Source organism: Malus domestica, chromosome 13 (assembly GCF_042453785.1).
Source record: "Malus domestica chromosome 13, GDT2T_hap1".
NCBI lineage: Eukaryota > Viridiplantae > Streptophyta > Magnoliopsida > Rosales > Rosaceae > Malus > Malus domestica.
Genome location: NC_091673.1, coordinates 36,025,933 through 36,053,357, shown reverse-complemented (window position 1 = coordinate 36,053,357; position 27,425 = coordinate 36,025,933). Strand labels below are relative to the sequence as shown.

At 38.4% G+C, this 27,425-nt stretch overlaps 1 protein-coding gene across 1 annotated transcript; it reads left to right on the top strand.

The window, feature by feature from the left end:
* Positions 1-72: 72 nt before the first annotated feature.
* LOC103447025 (uncharacterized) lies at positions 73-15,382 on the top strand. The gene is made up of 5 exons (XM_070810917.1): positions 73-137; positions 247-363; positions 612-661; positions 4,353-4,430; positions 14,187-15,382. Exons 2-5 carry the CDS (start codon positions 320-322, stop codon positions 14,399-14,401), a joined length of 387 nt encoding a protein of 128 aa, XP_070667018.1. The 5' UTR covers positions 73-137; positions 247-319; the 3' UTR covers positions 14,402-15,382.
* Positions 15,383-27,425: the final 12,043 nt, after the last annotated feature.

Below are 27,425 nucleotides of genomic sequence, written 5' to 3'. Positions count from 1 at the left end.
ACTCGTTTGAAAGCCCTAGCAAGTTCAGCTATATAAAATGAATTATCAGCGTGGTCCTTCATTTCCCATAACAGTCACCCTAGTACTCTCTCTCCAGCTCACCTATTTCAGACATCCCGATTGGCCGACGCACAGAGGTAAAATGCATCGATCTCTTCTCTGCTCATTAATTTCTTATTTTCAGCACAAATGCAATAGGGAAATCCGAGTCTAATATATTTGCATGTCCGTGAGCTTGTGTTGCAGACCACGATATGCGACGATATGGCGAACAAGACAAGGAACGGTAGCAAGGTCAGACTTTAAATTCGCAACAAAAATGAGCTGTGGCAACCTCGATGTCCACAGATCTCAGAAATACAGGTATAAATCCTCAACCCAGCGTGCTATTTTTGATATGGATCTGTTAAATGTATTCCTTGGATCTAAATAATTTTTTCGACATACTCATGACTTGTATTTCCTATGCTTGCATGCCCCATTTAATGAATGTCTGTGCTTGAATCTGGATCTGAATATAGGAGTTGAACAATGTCCACATCTGTGCTGCTTGGATTCCCCACCTCCCAACTTGTATTGTAGTATTATTTTCTTTTCATATTGAAATGTAGAGCAAGTGAAGGGGGTCCAAGTAGCATATGTGTCTTCCAGCAACCCCACTGTAAGCATCCTGAACTCAGTTTCCCTTGTTTCCTCCGCACTTTTCTATTAATGTGGCATGCAATGATATGTGTTGCCTGCTGATGAATCTGTTGAAGTGAATGAATGCATAATTCAGTCAAATGTATGTTTTTAGTGGATATTAGGGATGAATCTGTTAACTACATTGCAAAAGATGAAATTGGTACAGAGGAAGAGAAGGAATTGGTAGAGAGAAACAAGAGAGATTGTATTGATTGATTAGAGAAAATGTATACAAATGAACTTAAGGAAATGATAGCTACACAATCCCTTATATAGCCATATAACCTAATTACAATAATACCCCTCTAACTATATTTATGTTATATCAGTTATTACTTCCCCCTCAAACTAAACTTGGCGTATCCAAGTGAAGTTTGAACTATCCAGGTATTTGAGACTCATCTGGAACTACGAGACTAAGATGTCTACAATACTTTAAGAACATTGGACTGGGCAATCCTTTTCTAAATACATTGGCAATTACTGTTATGAAGCTTATCATGGAAATCATGGAAATCTGCTGCTGAGTCAAACCATAGGTTAATCCTTTGCTCTCTGTTGCCCACACCATTTATATTTGTTTCCAATATGATTTGCTGACCTTCTATGTGACCCAAGAATTCAAAGTCCAGTTCATCACGCTGACTACTATTAGCCTTTAACATGAGATAAAAAAAAATTGTGATAACTCCTGCATTATTCCCTGGAATCTTCATCCTCATATGAAAGAACCCAGAACTATAGTTTAGGTACGATCCAAACCCATACCTTGATGTTGTTGGAGGAAGTGACAATGTGGCTCGGAGAGAGTCAACTGAAAAGCATTCTCTGTTGCCATCTGAAAGGCCATTAGTACCAGACTATTGCTTTACATATGAACAAGGCAAATCGAAAAGACCGATTGCGAGGTTATGGTGGGATGAGACAGTGCCCACTGTGCTTACTTTCCCAAGTTGTCACAACCAGGTAGTATTACATCTGGAGCAGGACCGAATTCTCATTGTACATGAATCTACAAGATTGCAAGGCTTTCTTGATTATTAATGAGCTTAGCAATACAATTACAACCAAATCTAGTCTTGGTCTGAACGTACCTAACAAGTTTTCAACTTTTAACTGAGAAGCCATAGTAACACATTCACTGTATATGCAAATTGTCCCTCCTAAATCTTGACAGAGACTAGCACCAAATCAACTAAGGAGAATGACACCTAGAAACCAAATCGACCAAGGAGAATGACACTCCAAGAAACTAAATCAACAAAGGAGAATGACACTCCAAGAAACCAAATCAACCAAAGGAGAGTGACACTCCAAGAAACTAAATCAACCAAGGAGAATGACACTTCAAGAAACTAAATTAACCAATCTTCCTAGATACTAACACCAAAATTAACCAAGAAACCAAATATAACCTTCACATGAAAAATCTTCACTGAGACATTAACACAACCAGTTGATATGCTAAATTGAGGAGTACTCGAAACAGCACCTAATGACCATTTCTGATACCATTTTCAAAGCTCGAACTCTGTCTCCACAGTTCCATAGTGCACTGAACATGGTGTTGTATGAACCCAAATCATAGAAAGTCCAATTCACAGAAATTGAACAAATTTCTCATATCAGAGAGCTCCTAATTCTCAAATCGTGGTAAACTTCTTAAACAACATTATAGATTTGCATATAGGTACCAAGAACAAAATCACCTGATTTACACCAGAGATCGAACGTTTGCATAAATTCCAAGCGCAAAATCTTCAAGAAAACCCAGCAATCGAATTGACCGGTAGTGTCGAAGAACAGCAAAGCCCATTGGACTCCGCCGCGTATGAACCAACGGATCATGGTTTTTTATCTACACCGCTAAGACCGAGTGACTTCGACGGCAAGGCTGTCGTCAACAAAGCTGCTACACGACTTCCCCAAGAACGATCAACCGAACAAGAACACTTAACCAGAACAATCATAGAAAACCCAAATTCTGAGGAAAAACCCAGATCCCAGCGAAGCAGCACCACCAACTTATGAGAATACACCTGCTTCCAGTGTATGAGAAACCGCAGGGGAAAGAAAATTTGATGTCGAGGATATAGGATTAGCAAATCCCAATGAACAAAAAACCCAGAAACAAAACAACCCAAAAATAGTAGAACGGTCGTGGAAGCACCCAAAAATTTATCGAAACATCTAATGAAAATTTGGAAAGAAACTAAAGCTAGAAACACAAGAAAAAAAAATGGGAACCACCAGAATCCATGGCGTGAGCCTGGTGGCTATGATACCATGTTAACTACATTGCAAAAGATGAAATTGGTACAGAGGAAGGGAAGGAATTGGTAGAGAGAAACAAGAGAGATTGTATTGATTGATTAGAGAAAATGTATACAAATAAACTTAAGGAAATGATAGCTACACAATCCCTTATATAGTCATATAACCTAATTACAATAATACCCCTCTAAACATATTTCTGTTATATCAGTTATTAAACACTATATGCAACCTGGAACCAACGTATAGTTAGTGGACCATGAACATGACATAATGGTGTTACGTTTCTTCCATACTCTCTAGAGTCATCATCTCAATCAAGTGATATTGATCTACGTGAGGTTGCCATTGATTATGTAGGTGAAGATCATCATTTTATCTAGGTATGAGATATGTTTCCTCTCTCTCTCTCTCTCTCTCTCTCTCTCTCTCTATATATATATATATATATATATAGATATATACACGTTGTAAAAGTTGTGGGATTCGAATGCCCGCATGGTTTAAACAAAAGTGAAAAGTAAGGACTAAAAGTAGTAGTATTGTTAGATTTTGTTGTTGTTGTATGGAATGGTTTTCAACATGCATTAATTTCTTTTGTAGACTTCTTCATGTAAATGGCTCTATATAAAGAGTATGTAGTGTATGATCAAACAACACACAAGATCTAAACTTGTGTGAAATACTTTACCATGACCCATCTTTCCCTTTGCATCCTCCAAGGAAGAAAAAAGTTGGTGTACTCTTGTATCTTCTTTTATTATCAGTAATATATGTTCATATTGTTTTCTGTACAATAGCATGATAGCTTAGCTTATATCAAAATCCAAATCTTTTAGGAAACCAAGCTTCTCATCCTCATTTTTGTCTTTAATCTCTCCCAATCGCTCTCATCCATTTTCCTTTTCACCAAAAAACAACCCATATACTGTTAGAATTCCCTCCTCATGAAATTAAATGCCCATCTTTAATGCGCAGCTATCTAAGAAGCAAAATCCTTGGACAAAGAAAGGTCTTTCCAGTTTCAAGAACTGTGTAAATGTAAAGCAGCCCAATATTGATTGCTTTTTCTAACCCCTTCCATAGTTTTCTAGAAGGGAGTTGATTATGAATATTTATATGTTTTTAGCCTGTAGCTCTTCTACAGAGTGTGAGTAACAGAAAAATAATGAGTTCATCCAAGAGTGTGTGTGTGCTCTTGAGTTAGTCAGCGTCTAAAGTTGAGAGAGATTAGCGCCTGTAATCCTATTTTAATAGTAGAAGTATTTTGAACCTTGTCCTGTGGTTTTTCCCTTCACATCAGATGGTTTTTTTTCCACAAAATTCTAGTGTCATTTTGTTCACTTATAATTTCTGTTTATTTGTGTTTTACTTCCTGTGATTTACACCAACAGTTCCGCTGCAGCAAACTAGACAATTGGGATTAGAGCTGGGTTGCTTTGGAGATCATGGATGTCAACACAAGTCAAATGGTGAGCCTAAATGGAAGAAACTACATTATTTGGAAGTCAAAAATGGAGGGCTTACTGTATTGCAAAAGGATATGTTCGGTCCAATTGAAGGTGACAAGCCGGAAAAAATGTCCGATGAGGAATGGAAGAAACAAAACTAAAGTGCTTATTCTTAGTGAATCAAGCACTGGTTTACTGAACGAAGAAATGAGAAGAAACTTCTTCCTACACAGAAGCTTTGGTTGTAGAAAAGAGGGGGAGTAATAAAAATAGAAGTGCTTATCCTTAGTCTCATGGGAGGTCAAGAAACAAATCAAAGCCAAAAAATGACATCGTATGTCATCATTGTGGTCTAAAAGGTCATTACAGAAAAGAATGCAAAGAACTCAAGAAGGAGAAGAAAAATGAAGAAAAGCAAGAAGAGAAAGATACTGCTGCTATATCTTCATATGGTGATATTATTGTTCTCTCGAAGTGTGTAAAATCGTGCTTGAATGTCTTATGAAGATACCACTTGGACAATAGACTCCGAAGCCTCCTTTCATGCTACTTTGAATAAGGCATTATTTTCATCATATAAGGTTGTTGATTTTGGCTTAGTGAAGTTAGGAAATAAAGATACATTAAAAATTGCAGGGATTGGTGAAGTGATTCTAGAAACTGATCATAGCAACAAACTCATGCTCAAGGAGGTTAGATATATGCCAGACCTCCACCTAAATTTAATTTCTATCGGAAAGTTGGATGATGCTGGATACAAGAATAAGTTTTCGAATGGGGAGATGGAAGCTCAAAAAGGTATCCCTTGTAATTGCAAGAGGAAGAAAATGCTTCACTGTATACAGAACCCATGCTCAACTATGGAAAGGGGAGCTGAATGCAATGGAAAAGGATGCTTCAATCGATCTATGGCACAAGTAGCTGGGTTATATAAGCGAGAAGGGTTTGCAAATTCTTGCAGAGAGAGAAATCCTCCTTGAAATTAAAGGTACGCACATAAATAGTTGCATTCATTGTTTAATTAGCAATAGACATCATGAAAGAAAATCAAATATTTTAATGCATGGCATTAAAATACATTCATTGTTTAATTGATGAGTATTGTAAAATGCATGGCATTAGAGCAATCTGTGCTGAGAACTCCACAACACAATGGTGTTGCGGAAAGGATGAATTGCACCATTGTGGAAAAAATAAGGTGTTTGTTGTCTCATGCGAAATTGCCCAAAACATTTTGGGGGGAGGCAATGAGAACATCCTGTTATTTGATTAATTTGTCTCCTTCATCACCCTTAAATGTTGATATTCCAGAGAAGGGATGGAGTAAGAAAGGTATCTCATATGGAGACTTGAAGACATTTGGTTGCAGAGTGTTTGTGCATATACCCAAGGAGGAGATATCAAAGCTTGATGACAAGGCCAAGCAGTGTGTATTCTAGGATTATGGAGATGAAAGATTTGGCTACAGATTGTGGGATCCTATAAGCAAGAAAGTGGTTCAAAGTCGAGATGTGATTTTCTTTGAAGACCAAACAATTGAAGATTTTGAGAAGAATGAAAAATGTGATCAGCCTTATTTTGATAGTCTAATTGATTTCGATCCAATTTCTCCTATTGCAACTCATGATGTTGATAGGGGAGCTGAACCAGAAATTATAGATGATGATTATGATGGCCAAGAAAATGCACCGGGGGATTCTAATACCGAAGAGAGTCAAGAAGAACAACCCACTCATGAACAAAATATGGAGTTAAGAAGGTCCACCAGACAATGTGTACCATCCGTGAAATATTCGCCACACAAATGTGTCCTTACAGATAGTGGCGAACCCGAATGCTTCCAAGAAGTGCAGTCTGATGTTCACAAAGAAGCATGGTTGAAGGCTTTGCAAGAGGAGATGAATTCCTTGCATAAGAATCATACGTATGATTTGGTGGAAAGACTAAAGGGAAAGAAAGTTCTTCCAAACAAATGGGTTTTCAAGCTAAAGGAAACTTAAAACTCAAAACCAAAGTACAAAGCGAGATTGGTTGTGAAGGGGTATGCACAAAAGAAAGGCATTGATTTTGATGAGATATTCTCGTCGGTTGTGAAAATGACTTCAATTTGTGTTGTTTTGGGATTGGCAATAGGCATGAATTTGGAGATTGAGCACTTAGATGTCAAAACAGCCTTTCTACATGGTAATTTGCATGAAGATATTTATATGGAGCAGCCGGAAGGTTTTAAAATCAAAGGGAAGGAGCATATGGTATGCAAGCTAAAAAATAGTCTATATGGACTTAAACAAGCTCTCAGACAATGGTACAAGAAATTTGAGTCCTCCATGGTTGATAATGGGTTCAAGAAGACAGCTTCTGATCATTGTGTGTTCATTCGAAATCTTCCATTAAGGATTTCATTATGTTGCTTCTATATGTGGACAATATGTTAATTGTTGGTCCGGATGTTGATAAGATTGACAAGTTGAAGAAGTTAAGCAAATACTTTGATATGAAGGATTTGGGACCTGTGAAACAAATTATTGGCATGCAAATCTCTCGAGACAGGAAAGAAGGCAAATTGTGGTTGTCTCAAGAAAGATATATTGTGAAAGTACTTGAAAGGTTCAACATAGACAAAGCCAAGTATGTAAGTTGTTCATTTGCTGCTCACTTCAAGCTAAGCAACAATCAAAGCCCTTCAACAAAGGAAGAAATGGAAGAAATGAAGAAAATTCCCTATGCTTTAGCCATAGGAAGTTTAATGTACGCAATGGTTTGCACTAGGCCAAACCTTGCCTATGCAGTAGGAGCAATGTATTACAAGCGTGAGGTGTGGGCGAGGCGTTCGAGGGATAGCCTGTCCTAGGCGTGAGGCGTGAGGTGAAACCTCACGTGACCTAAATTTTTTAATATATACACGGAGCATACACATATATTATAAATATATATACACTCATAAATATACATATATTATATTATATTATATATATATATATATATATAATAGAAGATGAAAAGCACAATGAGCACACATATAACAATGCACGCAGACAGCGCACATCCATTATCTAAATAAATAAAAATTATAAAGAAAAAAAAAAAGACAGAGAGACGATGATGCAAGGAAGAGGTATGAGGCAGTTAAAAGCTACCCAAAATTTAGGTTTGGGAGTAAAAAAATAAAATAAAATAAAATAAAAAAGCACTGAGGCACGCCTAGGTGGCTCCGGCGACGCCTTCTGCCCACTCAATCAAAACACAGCCGGCAACCCTCACGCCCAGCCTCAGAGGACACCTAGGCACGCCCTGAGGCAAGCCTTTTAAAACATTGGGTAGGAGTGGTGAGCAGGTTTCTTGCAAATCCTGGGAATGAGCATTGGGCAGCAGTTAAATGGATTCTAAGGTGCCTTAGAGGTACCTCAAAGTTATCTTTGTGTTTTGGAAGTAATAAGCCTGTTGCCGAAGGCTTCACGGATGCATATTTGGCAGAAGATAGAGACACGAAAATATCAACTTCAGGCTATTTATTCACTTTTGCAAGGGGAGCATGTTGCGTTCCTTTCAAGTGCAAATATAAAGATAGTATAATGGCACAAGTAAGGGTGTCAAACCACAAGGACTGATTAGACCTCTACAACTTACTAACTTTATGTGAACCATAACTAAGCAATGAAAATGAAAACTGAATTTCGATTTTTATTTTGAATGCTAAAGTAACTTAAAATGCAAAACAAGATAAAGATGAATGATAGATGGATTCAGAAACGATGGGGACAGAACTAGGGATACCGATTTCACCATTACAAGCCAATTCCATGAAAATTAAGTCAAAATGCATTCAACTCTCCAATTTGCAACTAGGGTTCGTTTTACTCATTTATGATCATCCATTTAATGTGTGGTTGTGATCAAGTACTCCTAATCTACAGCCTAGTTGTGATGTTCAACTTAGATTACCAAATAAAATTCCATTAAGAACAAGAAAACTTCAAAGAACCAAAAAAATCACATGGCAGGATGTATGCATAGCAGTTTCTTCATTCATTCACATGTCTACCAAGATTAAGCATGATGTGTACTATAACCTTGACCAAATAATCTGTAAGTAGCTCTAATGGTGATCAAACATTAAGATTAACAAACAAATTATACTATAAAATCAGTGAATGAAACAAAAACACAGATTGGTAATTTGAATACTTTAACTTAATAACATATAGTAGGTTTGCAAGCCTACATCGAAATCCCCAGTTATGAACTTAATTACACAACATGATTTCATAATATATAAATATCAAGAACAACATGAGTGAAATTAAAGTTCATAGAAGAAACCCCCTTGAAGCAATTATGTTGTTGAACTTCTCCAAGAACAGTGCTGCTGCGTGGTTTCTTCGGTGGCAGCGGATGGTGAAGAGAAATAGGGTTTTATTTCTGGAAGAAAGGCCAAAGAAAGACAAGAGAGAGAGCTCTAGGCAACCCCAAGGGGGGCTTGTCTAAAAGTGGCTAAAACTCTTAGTTTTATAAGGTTAAAGAGGCTGTTACAGATTGCTAATACATCACCATATTGGGCATTTAATTCTCACGTTTTTTTGTTGTTATTGGTCTCTTAAAAGGGTCGTATTCATCACCATATTCAATTGTACACTTTGAATCTCTCTCTACATCAAAATCCTTATTCAATTCTCCACTTTCAGCACCATTTTGCCTTATTTACCCTCAAATGACTCTAAAATACAATTAACTGCACATTAACACAAAAGAGAGTAAAACGCAACCAGTTTAACTAAAAAATATCACAAAGAGACTAGGAATGGATGATATAAATGTTTGAAATATATAAGTTATCAAATACCCCCAGACCTGGTTTTTGCTAGTCCTCGAGCAAAACTAAAGCTAAAACAAACAAAACGAAGAAAAATCTAACTAGACCACTTTCGCTGGCTAAATGATTGCACTGAGCATGTGCCACAAGCCTTTAAACCTCTAGGTGTCCCTAGTAGGAGGAGTTGTGTCTCCTGAGGGTTTACAGCGATGACGCCCATAAACATGTACAGAATCGACAAATAAATTGGTTAAAGCATACTTGAAACAAACTAATAAGAACCAATGAAAGCTTAGTCATACATTTAAACCAAAAGTCTGCCACTTCAATGAATCGTATCATGTGTATAGTGTAAAAATATTACTCCATGACTCATTACTTCAAAAACACCATACTCAAATGCCAAAGATAGAATTCGCTTCAACTCTAATTCTCTCAAATTGTCACTCAAATTTTTACTTAGATCCTAAAGTTTTGTCTCTCATCAAACATATATGAGTGAAGTTATGTGAAAGGGAATCAAAATTCTCACATATGAAATATGAAATAAGAGCACAATTTTTTAATATATCTTATGAAAGGAATCAAACATTAAGAATATGGATAGCATACATACTTACCAGCACCCATGAATATATCCCTAAAGATCAGCTAGGTCTTTCACAAGGTTGTAAGGTAAGGCTTAGGCTAGGGGCTACAAAAGAATGGATAAGAAATACTAAAGCCTGGGACATACCAAAGTGTCTTTGTTATGAAATAAGCAAGCTCTTCACTTAAATTGATCTTTGTTATTTGTTCTTGCTGACCAGGACACACGTGCAATAGTGAAGGATTTGGAAATTACATCATCTTTATTCTTTTCTTTTTTTCTTGTTTTCTATTTTTTTTTTTTTTTTTTTTTTTTTTTTTTTTGCAATTCCAACACATGTTACCTTGGTACATGCCACATTCTTAATCTAGAGCTCAATCTATCTGTCTTCATCACTTTGGTATTCCCCAAACTATAAGGTATGGCTATAATGGGCTAAGATGGGTAGAGTTTGTCGTGGGTGATGAAAGAATCAGGTTAAAAGTGTTTGACTACAAAAAAATGAATGGAACACACAAAGGGTTGGGAATAAAGCCATTTGGTGGTTAAAAACATGCATAACCTAACATCATCTCAATGAGTTCATTCATAGGTGATAATAAACACATGGTATCTACAACATAGGATTATTCTTAGCATTCAATCAAAGAGAAATAATGAGATCATTTAAAGTGAAATTGAAAGAAAAAGATAGGAGCAAAAGCTTTTTAAACCCTCTCAAAGAAGCAAATAGGCTCAAAATAACCCACTAGGGTAGTCTCCACTATTCTTCTTCCATAATTTGAGCATGATACTTTTACCATCATTCAAGAGTAATAACTTTGTGAACTACAAAAATTATGATATGGAACTTTTCATGACAGCACCATAGTCAGATTGTATACACAGCCATCATACACATTCACATTAGTATGCAAAAGCAAACTTTAACCAAAACTAAAATCAAAAGAAAATTTTCAATTTCCAACACCCCCAAGCCTAAACTAAGCATTGTCCTTTATGCTTAAAAATGAATGGAATGCATGCAATGCGAATAGGTAGAGTGCACATGGAATGAAAATAAAACAAAAACAAAAAGACACAAATAAAAGGAAAGAACACAAACCCAGCTAGGTTACCTCCTAGCAAGCATTTTATTTAACGTCTAGGCAAGATGCAGTGGGTATGATGGATGAACACCTAGGGTGGCAGGAAATCAAGGTACCTCTGAACCTTGGTCGAAAGAAGTGGTTTCTTTCGAGGGACTTTGAATATGGTGTGTTAAATTTCCACAAGGACTTGATTGTGATGGTGTTTTTGTCTCTCCTTGCAAATAAACATATCCTCGAAAATTGTTGAAGGTGTGGCTGGAGCAATGATTTCAATGGATGAATGAAATTTGTTCAAGGCAACAACCTCATCGTCTAGCTCCGAATCTTCTTTCTTATGATGAATGGGCAATAATGATTCATCATCCAACTTCAATTTGTTTTTCTCTTGATATGGCAGCAAATCATCTCCAAAAGACTCCAAAGATGGCACATGTAAAGATGTAAAACAACAGGGAGAATCCAACATAACTTTTGAGAAAAAATCAAGAGAATTAGAAGATTGGGAAAGAGCTTCAAATTCAAGAACTTCTCTATGTATATCGGCACAGCTAGATTCCAATGATTGTTCACCATTCACATCTTGACCATCACCACATCGTTATTCATTTAAAGCTTGGACAATCTGCCCCAATTGAATTTCCAACTTGGTAAGTGCAATAAAGTGTTCTTGAATCATGCTACTCATTGATTGTTGAAATTGTGAAGTGCTTTGAGCAAGTAGATCCAAAGTGTCCTCCAACGAAGTGTCAAAGAGGGTCTGCTGTGGGGGAGGTGCAAATGTTTGATTTGGAGCTTGTATGTTGTTCCAAGAGTCATCATGAGAGTTTCTCCAAGCGGGGCTGTATGTATTTGGCAATGGTTGTAGTGGCCCTTTGTTAGAGAAACACATGCAGTGTGAGTGCTCTCAGACAAACATAGGAAACTCATCTCTCCTTGGGTAGAATTGAAGAGGATGGCCAATTTTAGCACATAACGGATATTCACCATACATCTTGGTTACAAATTGAAAATCAAAAGGAACTAAATTGTAAATGAAAAATCTAAACTAAGAAAACAAAAACAGATAGTGTTTATAAAGCAAGCAATTAGAGGGGACTGAAATCAGTCCCCTACAATGGCGCCAAAATTTTGTTGTGTTCCTTTCAAGTGAAAATATAAGGATAGTATAACGGCACAAGTAAGGGTGTCAAACCACAGGGACTAATTAGACCTCTACAAATTACTAGCTTTATGTGAACCCTAACTAAGCAATGAAAATGAAAACTGAATTTAGATTTTTGTTTTGAAAGCTAAAGTAACTTAAAATGCAAAACAAGATAAAGATGAATGATAGATTGATTCAGAAACAATAAGACAAAAGTAGGGATACCAATTTCACCATTACAAGCCAATTCCATGAAAATTAAGTCAAAACGCATTCAACTCTCCAATCTGCAACTAGGGTTTGTTTTACTCATTTATGATCATCCATTTGATGTGTGGTTGTGATCAAGTACTCCTAATCTGCAACCTAGTTGTGATGTTCAACTTAGATTACCAAATAAGAATCCGTTAAAAACAAGAAAACTTCAAAGAACCAAAGAAATCACATGTCAGGATGTATGCATAGCAGTTTCTTCATCCATTCACATGTCTACCAAGATTAAGCATGATGTGTACTATAAACTTGATCAAATCATTTGTAAGCAGCCCTAATGGTGATCAAACATTAAGATTAACAAACAAATTATACTATAAAATCAGTGAATGAAACAAGAACATAGATTGGTAGTTTGAATACTTTAACTTAATAACATACAGTAGGTTTGCAAGGCTACATCGAAATCCCCAGCTATGAACTTAATTACGCAACATGATTACAAAATATATAAATATCAAGAACAACATGAGTGAAATTAAAGTTCATAGAAGAAACCCCCTTGAAGCAATTCTGATGTTGAACTTCTCCAAGAACAGCGCGGCTGCATGGTTTCTTAGGTGGCAGTGGATGGTGAAGAGAAATAGGGTTTTGTTTCTGGAAGAAAGGCCAAAGAAAGAGAAGAGAGAGAGCTCTAGGTGACCCCAATGGGGGCTTGTCTAAAAGTGGCTGAAACTCTTAGTTTTATAAGGTTAAAGAGGCTATTACAGATTGCTAATGCATCCTAGTAATTGGGCATTTAATTCCCACGTTTTTTTGTTGTTATTGTTCTCTTAAAAGGGTCATATTCATCACCATATTCAATTGTACACTTTGAATCGCTCTCTACATCAAAATCCTTATTCAATTCTCCACTTTCAGCACCATTTTGCCTTATTTACCTCAAATGGTTCTAAAATACAATTAACTACACATTAACCCAAAAGAGAGTAAAACACAACCAGTTTAACTCAAAAATATCACAAAGAAACTAGGAATGGATGGTATAAATATTTGAAATATACGAGTTATCAGAGTGGTGTCTTGGCAATCTAAATTGCAAAAATGTGTGGCCTTGTCTACTACAGAGGCAGAGTACATTACCATTACATAATGATGTTAGGAGATGTTGTGGTTGAAGAGATATTTCAGACCAACATCAACTAAAAGCTTGCAGATCCAGGTTAGTTGAGCAGCAGAATTAGCTAGAGAACGATACTCAGCTTCAATGGAAGAGCGGGCCACAGTAGGCTGTTTCTTAACACTCCAGCTAAGTAAAGAGTTACCTAGAAAGATACAAAAACCACCAGTTGATCTTCTATCCAGGTGACAGCCGGCCCAATCAGCATCAGAAAATGTAGTGATGCTAAGAGGTGTGGCAGTTTTAGAAAACCAAAGACCAAGCTCAAGAGTACCCTTTAGGTACCTAAGAATTCTCTTGACAGTTTGCATATGTGATTCCCTCGGTTGATGGATGAACTGACACACTAAGTTGACTGCAAAGGAAAGGTCAGGCCGAGGCCAAGTGAGGTATTGCAACCCACCAACAAGGGATCGATATTCAGTGGGATCAGATAATAAGGGAGACTCATGATCCAGAAAGGAAGTGCTGAGGGCAGTAGCACAAGGTTTAGCACCATCCATTTTAGATTTCTGAAGCATATCCAAAATGTATTTGATCTGAGAAATAAAAATACCAGAGGAGGATCGTTTTACTTTAATGCCAAGAAAATAGTGAAGAGGTCCCAAATCTTTGATAAGAAATAAGGCACTGAGCTGAGAGATTGTTGATAAGAGCATATTTATACGACTTAGTTGGCTTGTTCTTGTGCATTTATGTCGTGTTTCCTTAGTTATTTTAATGTTTAAAGTCATTTTCGTGTGTTTTCAGATTTTGTGGACAAAGTAGGCAAGAAGATGCATTTTGGAGCATTTTGGAGCAAAATGGAGCTTGGAATGCATGTCACATATTTGGGCCAAAGTGGATGGACGAATTTGAGAACTAAAGAGGCCAAGAATGTGAAGAATTATGGTCCAAAAGATGAAGAACTCAGCCCAAAAATTTGTCACCCCAACTTGCCTTCATTGCCATGCAAAACAACATAGAATTCCCTTTGGATTCCCATGCCATGCTTGATCACTCTTGTCCCCTACATAATTTCTGATTTCATGCTTCAATTCATTTAATTATTACACTTAATTGCTTGATACCTCTTGTTCCCTTCACCCACAAAATTTTATACAACTTTCACAACCATAACATGCACCAATTGATGCTCCATCATTCACATTTGGAATCCCATGCCTTGTGTACCACATGTTGCTGCACCTTTGACCCATTTATTGACACATTTTCACCTCCCTTTCCATCTCTATGCAATGTACACAATCATTCATGCCCCCTAGCTACAAGACCACTCCATTTTACCCTTCACACTTTGCATCATCACTTCATTTTCACCCTTGGACCATTGCACACCACATACACTCTTTGCCGTGCATTCTCCCTAGCCTAACCTGATTCTCTAAGGTTTTTGGGGCCTATATATACATGTTTACACCCCTTGGCAAAGGGTTCACACTCTCATATTCACCATTCATCACAGAAATTCGTCCATACTCACCCTAGGTAGCAAAACACCCCAAAAACACCATTCTAGTGCCTAGAAAACATAACAGCCACTCCACCTTCTTCCACCCTCTTTGCCTAGTTCTCCACCACCCTCCAACCCTCAAACACTCCTCCACACTTACCCTAAACCTTTCCATACCATTCCCCATCCATTCTACATCATAAAACTACCCAAAAATCCGTCCACAAAGCAATCTGCCGCAAGCAAGCAAAGGAGAATTCTTGGATGCACTTGCTACCCAAGTTGGAGCATTTTAGGTGTTTTCTTTCCTTTGATTTTAATGTCTAATTTTATGTATCTTTGCTTTGTGAGTATGAGGAACTAAACCCCTCTTAGTTAGAGGGTGATTCGAAACCATGTTCATACTTGCAATATGATTTGATTACATCCAGTTGTGATTCATAAGTTGTGAATTCAATTTACTTATCCGATCGTATAAAAAATGATTTGTGTATGTTGGTTGAGAGTGCACGCTTAATTTTCATGCATGAATTTAACGCTAGAATATAAGGGAGTTTCACCTAATCGTTATGAACTTATATTCACAAGTAGTGAAGGTTGCTAGTCACAATCACATTAAGTAAATTCTTGGCATAAGTTTCATGCAAATCATAGTAACGAGTGCCTCGTCAATGCTTATGTTTTTCATAGAACTTAATGATTCTTGCTTGTATCTCTATTATGCAATTCATGTAGGGAACTTGTAGGGAATGTTTTGGGTTGTCGTATGCAATCATCCAATCCAATAACTTGTGGAAAAACTGAGGGTTAATTAGTGCAATTCACGGTTAATTTGGGGCGTTGAGTATTCATAGCTTATCGAAAAGCAACTGGAAATCGTTTTGTATGCAAGTGTGACATGTGTGGAGAAGAACCTCCTAGCTAGCCTTCCATCCATAAGTTTCATTCAAATTCATTTTACAATCTGTTTTGATTCACTTAAATTTGTCTAAGAATTTGTTTACTTTGTTCTTGTCTTAATTTAATTATTTTCGTCCAAAATCAACCCCATCTTATTTCTTTGAGTCATATTAATTAGAACTTGTCTTAGATTATGTTTTTAAGTGTTTTAGTTCATTAGAAAACCAAAATTCGTCCAAGTTTGTGTTAGAGTCCCAAAACTGCCCAGATTGTGTGTTTAAGGTAGTTTTGAGTGTTTAGGGGCTGTTTTGAGTCTTTTGGTTTGTTTTAGTGTTTTAAAGTATAGTTTTGCATTCTTTGAGTCTAGTTAGTGTTTTAAACTTTGTTTTTACGTTTTCAAGTCAGTTTCCAAGTGATTTAGCAATCCCTCCTAATCCCCGGCCTAGAACGATCCCTACTTACATACTTTACTACAATTGATAAAAAGAGGGTTTAATTTTGTGTGTTAACTTATTTTTCACATCAAATTTTGGCGCCGTTGCCGGGGATTAGCAAAGTCGCTAATTCCTTGTCTTGAGTCTTGTTTAAATTGTTTAGTTTTTCTTGTTTGTTTTTTTTTTTTTTCTTTGCACCGTGTTTGTGTGTTTTGTTTGTGTGCCGTGTATAGGCACCTTAATTCCTTACTTGTGCCGAGTCTCTTAGGTTGGTTACTAACTTTGTTGCTCTTGTGTGCAGGTACTAGTTTATGACCCGTAGCTCACAACCTGTTCGTGAGCATATCTCCGACTTTGACGGTGATTTTGAGAGGACTTTGAGAAGGAAAAAGAAATTGCAAGAGTCTAATCCTCCTAGTCCCGAGCCTGAATTAGAAGAGCAAGAAGTTGAGGTTGAAGAGAAGCCCACGGCACAAGTGGGTGGAGAAGAGCAAGGTATAGCCATGGACAACCGTACGCTCAAGGAGCTTGCCGCCTCGGGTTTGGATAATGCCGCCCCATTGTGTATCCAATATCCCATGGCTGCTCAAGGTAAAACTGAAGAGTTCGAGTTAAAGTCAAGTTTGCTCTACCACATTCCAAAGTTCCATGGGCTGTCCATGGAGGATCCGAACAAACATTTGAAAGAATTTGAAGTGGTGTGCTCAAGTATGACTCTGGTTACCATTGACGGAAGTATTTTAAAGATGAAGGCTTTTCCATTCTCTTTAATGGACAAAGCCAAGGATTGGTTATACGAGTTGGCTCCCGGTACAGTTACATCTTGGGAGGGTATGAAGAGGGCGTTTCTGGAGAAGTTTTTCCCAACTTCTCACATCATTCTTCTTCGTAAAAAAATAAGTGGAATTCAACAAGATGAAGGTGAGTCTTTTCCTACATATTATGAACGATTTAAATCACTTGTTGCTTCTTGTCCACAGCATCAGATGAAGGAGGAATTGCTTTTGCAATACTTCTACGAAGGGCTCCTACCACTAGAACGTCAAATGCTCGATGCCTCGGTGGGTGGAGCATTGGTAGACAAAACGCCCATGGCTGCAAAAATCTTGATTGCTAATCGAGCATTGAACGCTCAACAATACGAGGGTGTAGGCCAAAGAGGACCCCCACGGCAACAAGTGCATGAGGTAAGTTCCACTTCCAATATTCAATCTCAGTTAGCTAATCTTACTTCTCTTGTTTCACAGATGGCCGAGGGAATGAAGATTCAAGGACCCATGGTGTGTGGCGTATGTTCTATCCAAGGACATGCATCCGAAAAGTGTCCTCAACTCATTGAGAATGGTGGATGGGAGAGCGCTAATGCCATTGGGTTTCAGAGCCAAAATCAGCCAAGACATGATCCATATTCCAACACGTATAATCCGGGGTGGAGAGACCATCCAGACTTCAAATGGAGAGAGCCACAACAAGCCCAACCACAAGGAGGCTTTAGGCAACAACCCCCGGGCTTCTACAACAAACCATACGCACCCCCTCAATTCCAACCACAATCTGCCCCAAATACTTCAAGTAATGCTTTGGATAATGATACACTTGTTAAGTTACTAACCACTTTGACTAATGGGCAGGAAAATCAAAACAAAAGGGTGGACCAACTAGAGAAACAAATGGGACAGATTGCCGAGGTTGTTGGGCAGATTAGAGACCAAGGAAGGCTCCCTAGTTCTACCATTCCAAATCCAAATGGAGGGTTTGAATCAGCCAAAGCAATCACCCTAAGAAGTGGTAAGGAGGTTGGGGTAGGTTCTTCATCAAAAACAGGTCCCAAAGAGGATGAAATGTTGCAAATGGAAGAGGAGGAATCAAGCCCACCCACGGCAAGGATGGACACACCTATGCCGCAAGTGTCCATGGCCCCTAAACCTTCAAATCTGTCCAATAAGGGTAAGAATGTGTTAAATTCAATTCCGACTAATGTTTTTCCTTTGAATGTCCCCTTTCCTAGCAGATTTTTTCAATCAAAGAACGAAGAGGAGGAAAAAGATGTTCTAGAGACATTTAGAAAGGTGCATGTCAACATTCCCCTCCTTGATGCCATAAAGCAAATCCCGAAGTATGCCAAGTGTTTAAAGAAGCTTTGTACAACAAAGAAACGTGTCCGGGAGAAAGAGGTGGTACATGTAAGTGAGAATGTCTCCGCCATCTTGCAACATAAACTACCCCCCAAATGCAAAGATCCGGGGAGTTTTACAATTCCGTGTGTCATTGGTAATACCCGTTTCAAATCTGCCATGCTTGATTTAGGTGCTTCTATAAATGTTATGCCATATTCCATTTATGCATCTATGAACTTAGGAGCATTGAAAAATGATGGTGTAATCATACAATTGGCCGATAGATCTAACGCTTATCCAAAGGGAGTTTTGGAAGACGTTTTAGTGCAGGTTGATCATTTAATCTTCCCGGTAAATTTCTATGTCCTCGAAATGGATGAATCGGACCATGCCCCTTCATTGCCCATCCTCCTTGGAAGGCCATTCATGAAAATGGCTCAAACGAAGATTGATGTGGCCAAAGGATTAGTCACTATGGCATTTGGTGGTGACATGATTAGTTTTAAAATTTCTGAATCCATTGAGACTCCTAATGTTGTTCATTCTTGTTGTGCCATTGATAAAATTGAAAAGATAGGACTGGACCGTTCAGCACCAAGCACAAAGGATGCATCAACAACCATGCAAGACGAGGGAATTGGAGTGGAGTACAAGGACCATACGGCCACTGCCCTCATAGTGCTCAAATTGGCCGAAAGCACCATGGGGAAGAATGTTCACATTGCTACCACTTCATCACATCACATAGGTAAGCCACCTAATCTAAATCCAATTCCCATTAAAGTTGATAGGTGGTTCCCTTCTTTGGTGCAGATACCCAAGCAGATCCCCGACGGTGGGCACAGGAACATGAACCTTAGGCAACACAACACACCCATCAACAAACATCACTATCCATTTCCGTTCAAGGATGCAATGTACGAGAGCTTTGTAGAACAAGATGTGGAGGAGACAACCCACTATGCCGTGGGTTCCCATGAAGGTTGATCAAGGTGTTCATCGTCCGGCTGGAAGACGTTAAAGCAAGCGCTTTAAGGGAGGCAACCCATTTATTCTGCGTGATTGTCAATTTTATTACTTGTTTAATTATTTTTGGTTGTGACTTTCTATTTTGAAACATTAACAAATATGCAAAGGATTTTAACATTAAACTTCGTGGAAATGAACAGCAAACTGGGAAATAAAGAAACATAGCATAATACAAGAGGGAGCCTTCACAAAGGCTGCTTGGGAGAGGTCGCAGTAGTCGGCGGAGTTGCAGTAGTCGGCGGAGTCTCAGCAGTCGGTGGGGCCACAGAAGGATGAGGTATCGGAGGTTGATCAGTTGAAGCTTCACTACGCGGTGCCGCCCCAGAAGACGAAGGCAGATGCTATTGGAACAAACCCACAAACCTCCGGTGATCAAGTAAAATCTGACCATCAGTTTCCTGCAGCTGGTCAATTTTCCTCTTCATGTTTGTGGCATAATTGTGTGCAAGCTTGTGCAATTGTTTATTTTCATGCTTGAGTCCTCTAATCTCCTCTTTGAGACTCTGTATTTCAGCCGCCAACGATTCAACGTGACAGGTTCGAGCAAATAAGCGTTGGGCCATGTTGGACACAGAACCCTCACACTGCACGCTAAGAGCCAGAGACTCCTTAACCGCCAATTCATCAGACCGTCTAGCGAGCAGTCTATTATCTCTGGGGGTGACAAGGTTCCGGGCCACCACCGCAACGGTCATGTCATTTTTCATCACCGAATCCCCAACGGTTAGAGGACCAGTCGGGGATATGAGGGACGGGCGCCATATGTTGTCTGGAGAAGGAGGGGCTGCTCCTTCACCAAGGTTCAAGTCAAAACGACAGTCGGAAGGGCCAAACATTTTTCAGAGGTGTTAAAGAAAGAGGAGATCGGACAAGTCAAGATCGTAGAAGTGCAAAACGGGAGTTTTTACAGGCAGAAATTCAAGAGTGCTTTGAACGTCCTGCATACCTCTATAAAAATCAGCACGCGATGGGATTTCAGAGATCGAAGAGGTGAGCTCAGAAATCGAAGAAGCCATTCGGAGATCGAAGAGGCGCCAGCTTTCTCAAAAGTTGGGCTTGCTCATAAACCACCAATTCCAGATACCGAAGAGTGTCAACTGTCTCAGCCTCGTCAGCACCCATCACACGCAACTCAGCTTTGCGAAAATTACGAGCAGTCTGTCGAAGCACCGATTCCAACCATCTGTCTCTCTTAGCCTCGTCAGCACTTGTCACATGCAATCTCTGCCCTCAACGAAGCTCAGAACTCGAAGCGTAAATTCCGGATATTAAAGAGGCCTCTGCTTTATCGAGACGTGTCAGCATCTGTCAATTTGCACATCTGCGTTGCGTAAATCACGCGCAATCTGTCAAAAAATTTTGGAGAAGCGGAATGCACGTGAAAACTACTGTTAAATTATCCCAGGCTTGCCGACACGAGTAATGGAACAATGCCTTCCCAGCCATTAAGAAAATTCTATAAATGCTGAACTTCAAAGTGAAGCAGTCTCACCCAACTTTCAGCCTCACTTAACCCTTCATCCTCTCTGAAATGGCTTTCCAACAAACCCTCTCAAGTCACTCTGTATTTTTCATCCCCTGGGATACCCCTGCAAACAACCCATCCAGAGCACAAGTATTTCATATCATAAAGGTTGAGAGCACGAGTATCTCATATCATGCTTTCTCCCTGTCCTTTCTCCAGCCAGCACCTGCTCTCGAGTACTCATCATCTTATGCTTCCGCTTCGTCTCTCACGTATAAGGGAAGTGAAGATGATACCTCGAAGCATGTGGAGACAACGTGCTGATTCATCCTCAACAAGGGACAAGGAGAAAGAAAGCAAGAGGTGGGCACTTGGAAAGATTGAAGAAAGAAACAGACCAACACCTTTACCTCGTGCCCGCCCGTCATGCAGAAGAAACAAGCAGAGAAGAATACAGCTTGCACAATCAACCCAGCACAAGGAGTCTGAGATGAAGAACTAAAGAAGCTGCCACATCTGCTTGGAGAACAAATAAGGAACTGCAACATCACCAAAGAGCAAAGCTTCGCTGTACAATTCCAATCCAGTTCAAGATCAAAGCTGTGGAAAGTCAACAAGATCAACTATCTCCAAAACCAGATTTGCGTTCTTAAACTCTACTCTGTCTGGTTTTTACTTTGCCATATTTGTCATGTTTATTTGTCGTTTGTTATTTGCTTGTTTTTGGTGTGAGTATATGCTTGAAACATTGAGGACAATGTTTGATTTAAGTGTGGGGGGGTAACCATTGTTTTGCATGAAATTCGTAGAAATTTATCACCCATTACTTCTAGTGTTGTTCCTTGTTGTTTTAAGTATTTTTAAGCTGTTTTGGAGTGTTTCAGTGTGTTTTGACATAAAAATCCGAAAATTCATAAAAATTTGAAAAATTGTTTTTGAAAATCCAAAAAAAGAGTTGTTTTTGTGAGCTTATTTGTGTCTTAGGGTACCTTCCAACACAATGATGAGGATTCGGTTTGTAATTGCATGACTGTTAAAGAGAGTTATAAACATGGATGAAAGTTTGATTTACTCTTTATTTATGCGTGGTTGTGGTTATAACTTATGAAATCACATGTAATCATAAAAGAAAAAATTAGTTTTTGTAACATGCTTGAAGGAAAGAACTCAAACTAACGCTACAACCTTGTGAGACTTGAGCTTAAACGTTTATTTGGAGAGTTAAAATCTGTGCATTCTTGTTTTCTAAAGTCGTTGCATGATCTCATTATTCTTTGCTTGGTTATTACTTAGAAGGCGTTTCATCATTTAGTTCCAAATGCTAGAACTCATGCCTATTTCATTCAAAGCATGCTATTGATTTGCATAAAACATATTCAAGATGAAGTTGTGTAGTTACCACCACCAAAGCCAAACTGCCATGTATCCCATATCGTTATATGTTTAAGTTAACCCCATTGAGCCTTGATAGCCTACATTCTTTGTTAAACCACATTATCCTTACCTAGCCTAGTTTAGGACCATCCATACCCTTATTCTTGAAGCATAGTAAAGCATGATTCAAATTGAATTTCTTTTGATTAATGTATGGCAGAAAACAAGTGTGGGGGAAGTGTGAGTTATTATGCTTGTTGTAAAGAAAAGAAGAGTTGAAAAAAAAAAAAAGGAGTTGAAAAATATGCGAAAAAGAGTTTTAAAGTGCTGCTTGTTGAAGAAAGGGTCCAAAACATAGAATTCGGCCCTAAATATTGCTTGAATTTTCCCTTCGTGTCTAAAAGCTGATTTCTGCAATCTAAGTGAATTCTAAGTTTCAATTTCATTACTTTACTTGCTATTGCTTTAAGAACGATTGTTATCCTTATCCTTCATTTGTTAGCCATCACCCCAAGCCCCGTTACAACCCTTAACTTCATCTTGAGTGTCATGCGTTTCAATATGTGGAGTTTGAAATTGATATGAGCATATGGTGTCACTGGTTCTCGCATCTAAGTAGTAGCATTCCATTCATGAGATCATATCTAAACATGCTTATTAACTCCATAAATTGCTTTCTTTGTGATACATATATGTGAGCGTTCGTTTTCATATCTACATCAATCTTCTCACATATAACTAGTATAGGGTGTGTAGTTAGAAAATCTGAGTGAAAATTGAGTGCATATCTTGTAAGGAATTGAGTGATTTCTCTAAGGCATGTTACTACATCAAAAACATTATTTTAATCGATTAATTGTGAACAAATAAGTGGTGACTATGATTAAGTACGTGCTTAAGTGTGAAGATGACTCAAATCTGTGGGGATAATAATTTTTAACATGTCATGTGCATTGGAAATCCCTGAGGCAAATGTTGGAAGGTTTAGGTTGTGTTTTTTTTTTTACTTTGTTTCGTTTTATCTCTTTGTTTTGCTCGAGGACTAGCAAAAGCTAAGTGTGGGGGAATTTGATAGGAGCATATTTATGCGACTTAGTTGGCTTGTTCTTGTGCATTTATGTCATGTTTCCTTAGTTATTTTAATGTTTAAAGTCATTTTCGTGTGTTTTCAGATTTTATGGACAAAGTAGGCAAGAAGATGCATTTTGGAGCATTTTGGAGCAAAATGGAGCTTGGAATGCATGTCACATATTTGGGCCAAAGTGGATGGACGAATTTGAGAACTAAAGAGGCCAAGAATGTGAAGAATTATGGTCCAAAAGATGAAGAACTCAGCCCAAAAATTTGTCACCCCAACTTGCCTTCATTGCCATGCAAAACAACATAGAATTCCCTTTGGATTCCCATGCCATGCTTGATCACTCTTGTCCCCTACATAATTTCTGATTTCATGCTTCAATTCATTTAATTATTACACTTAATTGCTTGATACCTCTTGTTCCCTTCACCCACAAAATTTTATACAACTTTCACAACCATAACATGCACCAATTGATGCTCCATCATTCACATTTGGAATCCCATGCCTTGTGTACCATATGTTGCTGCACCTTTGACCCATTTATTGACACATTTTCACCTCCCTTTCCATCTCTATGCAATGTACACAATCATTCATGCCCCCTAGCTACAAGACCACTCCATTTTACCCTTCACACTTTGCATCATCACTTCATTTTCACCCTTGGACCATTGCACACCACATACACTCTTTGTCGTGCATTCTCCCTAGCCTAACCTGATTCTCTAAGGTTTTTGGGGCCTATATATACATGTTTACACCCCTTGGCAAAGGGTTCACACTCTCATATTCACCATTCATCACAGAAATTCGTCCATACTCACCCTAGGTAGCAAAACACCCCAAAAACACCATTTTAGTGCCTAGAAAACATAACAGCCACTCCACCTTCTTCCACCCTCTTTGCCTAGTTCTCCACCACCCTCCAACCCTCAAACACTCCTCCACACTTACCCTAAACCTTTCCATACCATTCCCCATCCATTCTACATCATAAAACTACCCAAAAATCCGTCCACAAAGCAATCTGCCGCAAGCAAGCAAAGGAGAATTCTTGGATGCACTTGCTACCCAAGTTGGAGCATTTTAGGTGTTTTCTTTCCTTTGATTTTAATGTCTAATTTTATGTATCTTTGCTTTGTGAGTATGAGGAACTAAACCCCTCTTAGTTAGAGGGTGATTCGAAACCATGTTCATACTTGCAATATGATTTGATTACATCCAGTTGTGATTCATAAGTTGTGAATTCAATTTACTTATCCGATCGTATAAAAAATGATTTGTGTATGTTGGTTGAGAGTGCATGCTTAATTTTCATGCATGAATTTAACGCTAGAATATAAGGGAGTTTCACCTAATCGTTATGAACTTATATTCACAAGTAGTGAAGGTTGCTAGTCACAATCACATTAAGTAAATTCTTGGCATAAGTTTCATGCAAATCATAGTAACGAGTGCCTCGTCAATGCTTATGTTTTTCATAGAACTTAATGATTCTTGCTTGTATCTCTATTATGCAATTCATGTAGGGAACTTGTAGGGAATGTTTTGGGTTGTCGTATGCAATCATCCAATCCAATAACTTGTGGAAAAACTGAGGGTTAATTAGTGCAATTCACGGTTAATTTGGGGCGTTGAGTATTCATAGCTTATCGAAAAGCAACTGGAAATCGTTTTGTATGCAAGTGTGACATGTGTGGAGAAGAACCTCCTAGCTAGCCTTCCATCCATAAGTTTCATTCAAATTCATTTTACAATCTATTTTGATTCACTTAAATTTGTCTAAGAATTTGTTTACTTTGTTCTTGTCTTAATTTAATTATTTTCGTCCAAAATCAACCCCATCTTATTTCTTTGAGTCATATTAATTAGAACTTGTCTTAGATTATGTTTTTAAGTGTTTTAGTTCATTAGAAAACCAAAATTCGTCCAAGTTTGTGTTAGAGTCCCAAAACTGCCCAGATTGTGTGTTTAAGGTAGTTTTGAGTGTTTAGGGGCTGTTTTGAGTCTTTTGGTTTGTTTTAGTGTTTTAAAGTATAGTTTTGCATTCTTTGAGTCTAGTTAGTGTTTTAAACTTTGTTTTTACGTTTTCAAGTCAGTTTCCAAGTGATTTAGCAATCCCTCCTAATCCCCGGCCTAGAACGATCCCTACTTACATACTTTACTACAATTGATAAAAAGAGGGTTTAATTTTGTGTGTTAACTTATTTTTCACATCAATTGTAGCTTGACAAGCTTGAGCATCAGGACCGGTAACAAGGATATCATCAACATATACAAGAATGAATACCAAGGTAGGATCCTTTTTAACAAAAAGAGAATGATCATTCTGCGAACCATGGAAACCAAGAGAAGAAAGAGCAGAGTATAGCTTCTCATACCAGGCCCCAGGGGCTTGTTTTAGCCCATACAATGATTTGTGCAGTTGACAAACATGTAGGATCTTCAAAGCCTAAGGGCTAAACCATAAACATAGATTTAGAGAGGTTCCCATGCAGAAAAGCATTGCTGACATCTAATTGAGCAGCCATAGTAAGAAGTAACCGAATAGTAACTGGCTTTGCAACTGGACTGAAGGTCTCTGTATAATCCAGACCGTGTTGTTGATGAAACCCTTGTGCAACAAGCCGGGCTTTGTACCGTGCAATAGTACCATCTGGGTTTATCTTGATGCGGAAAACCCATTTGCAACCGACCAAATTTTGAGAGGGCTGTGATGGAATAAGAGACAAAGTCCTAGTGTTGATCAAAGCATTGTACTCTTCCTACATTGCCTGTCGCCAATGAGCGTGTTTGGAGGCTTGTAAGTAGGTATATGGGATATAGTCTAGGGATAGAGAAGATGGAAGAGGATGTTTGGTAGCTGTGTAGGTTTTAGGCTTGTGAATACCAGATTTAGACATGGTTTGCATAGGGTGAATATTGACCGGAGGTGAAGAAGAGTGAGGAACTTGAGGTGGCAGGAAGGGGAGGAGGGTGTGGGAGTAGGGGGTGCAGGATAAGGATTAGAAGAAGAGGAAGAAAGGGATGGAGACAGAGATTGGGGAATGGGATTGGTAAAAGTTAAAGATGTGGGAATGGGATTGGGACAGGTACTTAGAGGGGGAGACATAGATGGAGGGTTGGGAATGTGATGAAATGGAAATCGGAGTTCATCAAAAATCACATGGCGGGAGATATAAATCCTTCGAGTAACATCATCGAGACAGTTGTAACCTTTATGTTGCAAACTGTATCCCAAAAATACACATGGCTGACTTTTTGGATCAAGTTTCAATTAAACATAAGGTTTCAACTAGGGAAAGCACTTGCAACCAAATATTTTGAGTGTATGATAATCTGGAGATTTGTGAAATAGAGATTCCCAAGGAGAACACTTTGAAGCAGTGGGAAGCCTATTAATCAAGTATATAGCTGTAGCAAAAGCATCAACCCAAAATTCATGGGGAACTTTAGAAGCTGCAAGAAGGGTTCTTGCGGTCTCGACTATGTGCTTGTGCTTCCTTTCAGCACAACCATTCTGTTCGGGGGTGTGGGGACAGATAAGTTGATGTATGATACCATGTGTTCTTAAAAAATTGGAGAATTGAGTACTGGTAAATTCCCCACCAGAATCAGATCGAAAAGTAACAATCTTAGTGCACAGAAGATTCTCAACCATAGAGTTGAATTGAGTAAGCACAATGAAAGCTTCAGATTTGTATTTAAGTGGAAAGAACCCAACAATATTTGGAGAAATCATCAACAAAAATGATATAGTAGCGGAAACCTTGAATAGAACTAACTGGTGACGGTCCCCATACATTAGTATGTAAAAGCCCCAAAGGCTTGCTTGATGAACAAGAAACAGAAGAAAATGGTAACTTGGAACATTTTCCCATTGCACAACTGGAACACAAAGATTGATGGGAACTGCTAGTGAAAGAAATACAAGAAGTTGAAGCAATCTTATTCATTATTCTAGATGAAGGATGGCCTAATCTTTGATGCCATATATCTTGAGATGCCTTGGATGTTGTTGCAAAAGCGTGTTGAGTACCAGCAGAGGGAATTGTAGTATGTAAGGGATAGAGTTCGTCACGTACATGTCCGTTAAAAAGCACCTTCTCCAAAGAAAGGTCCTTCACAAGAAAGTG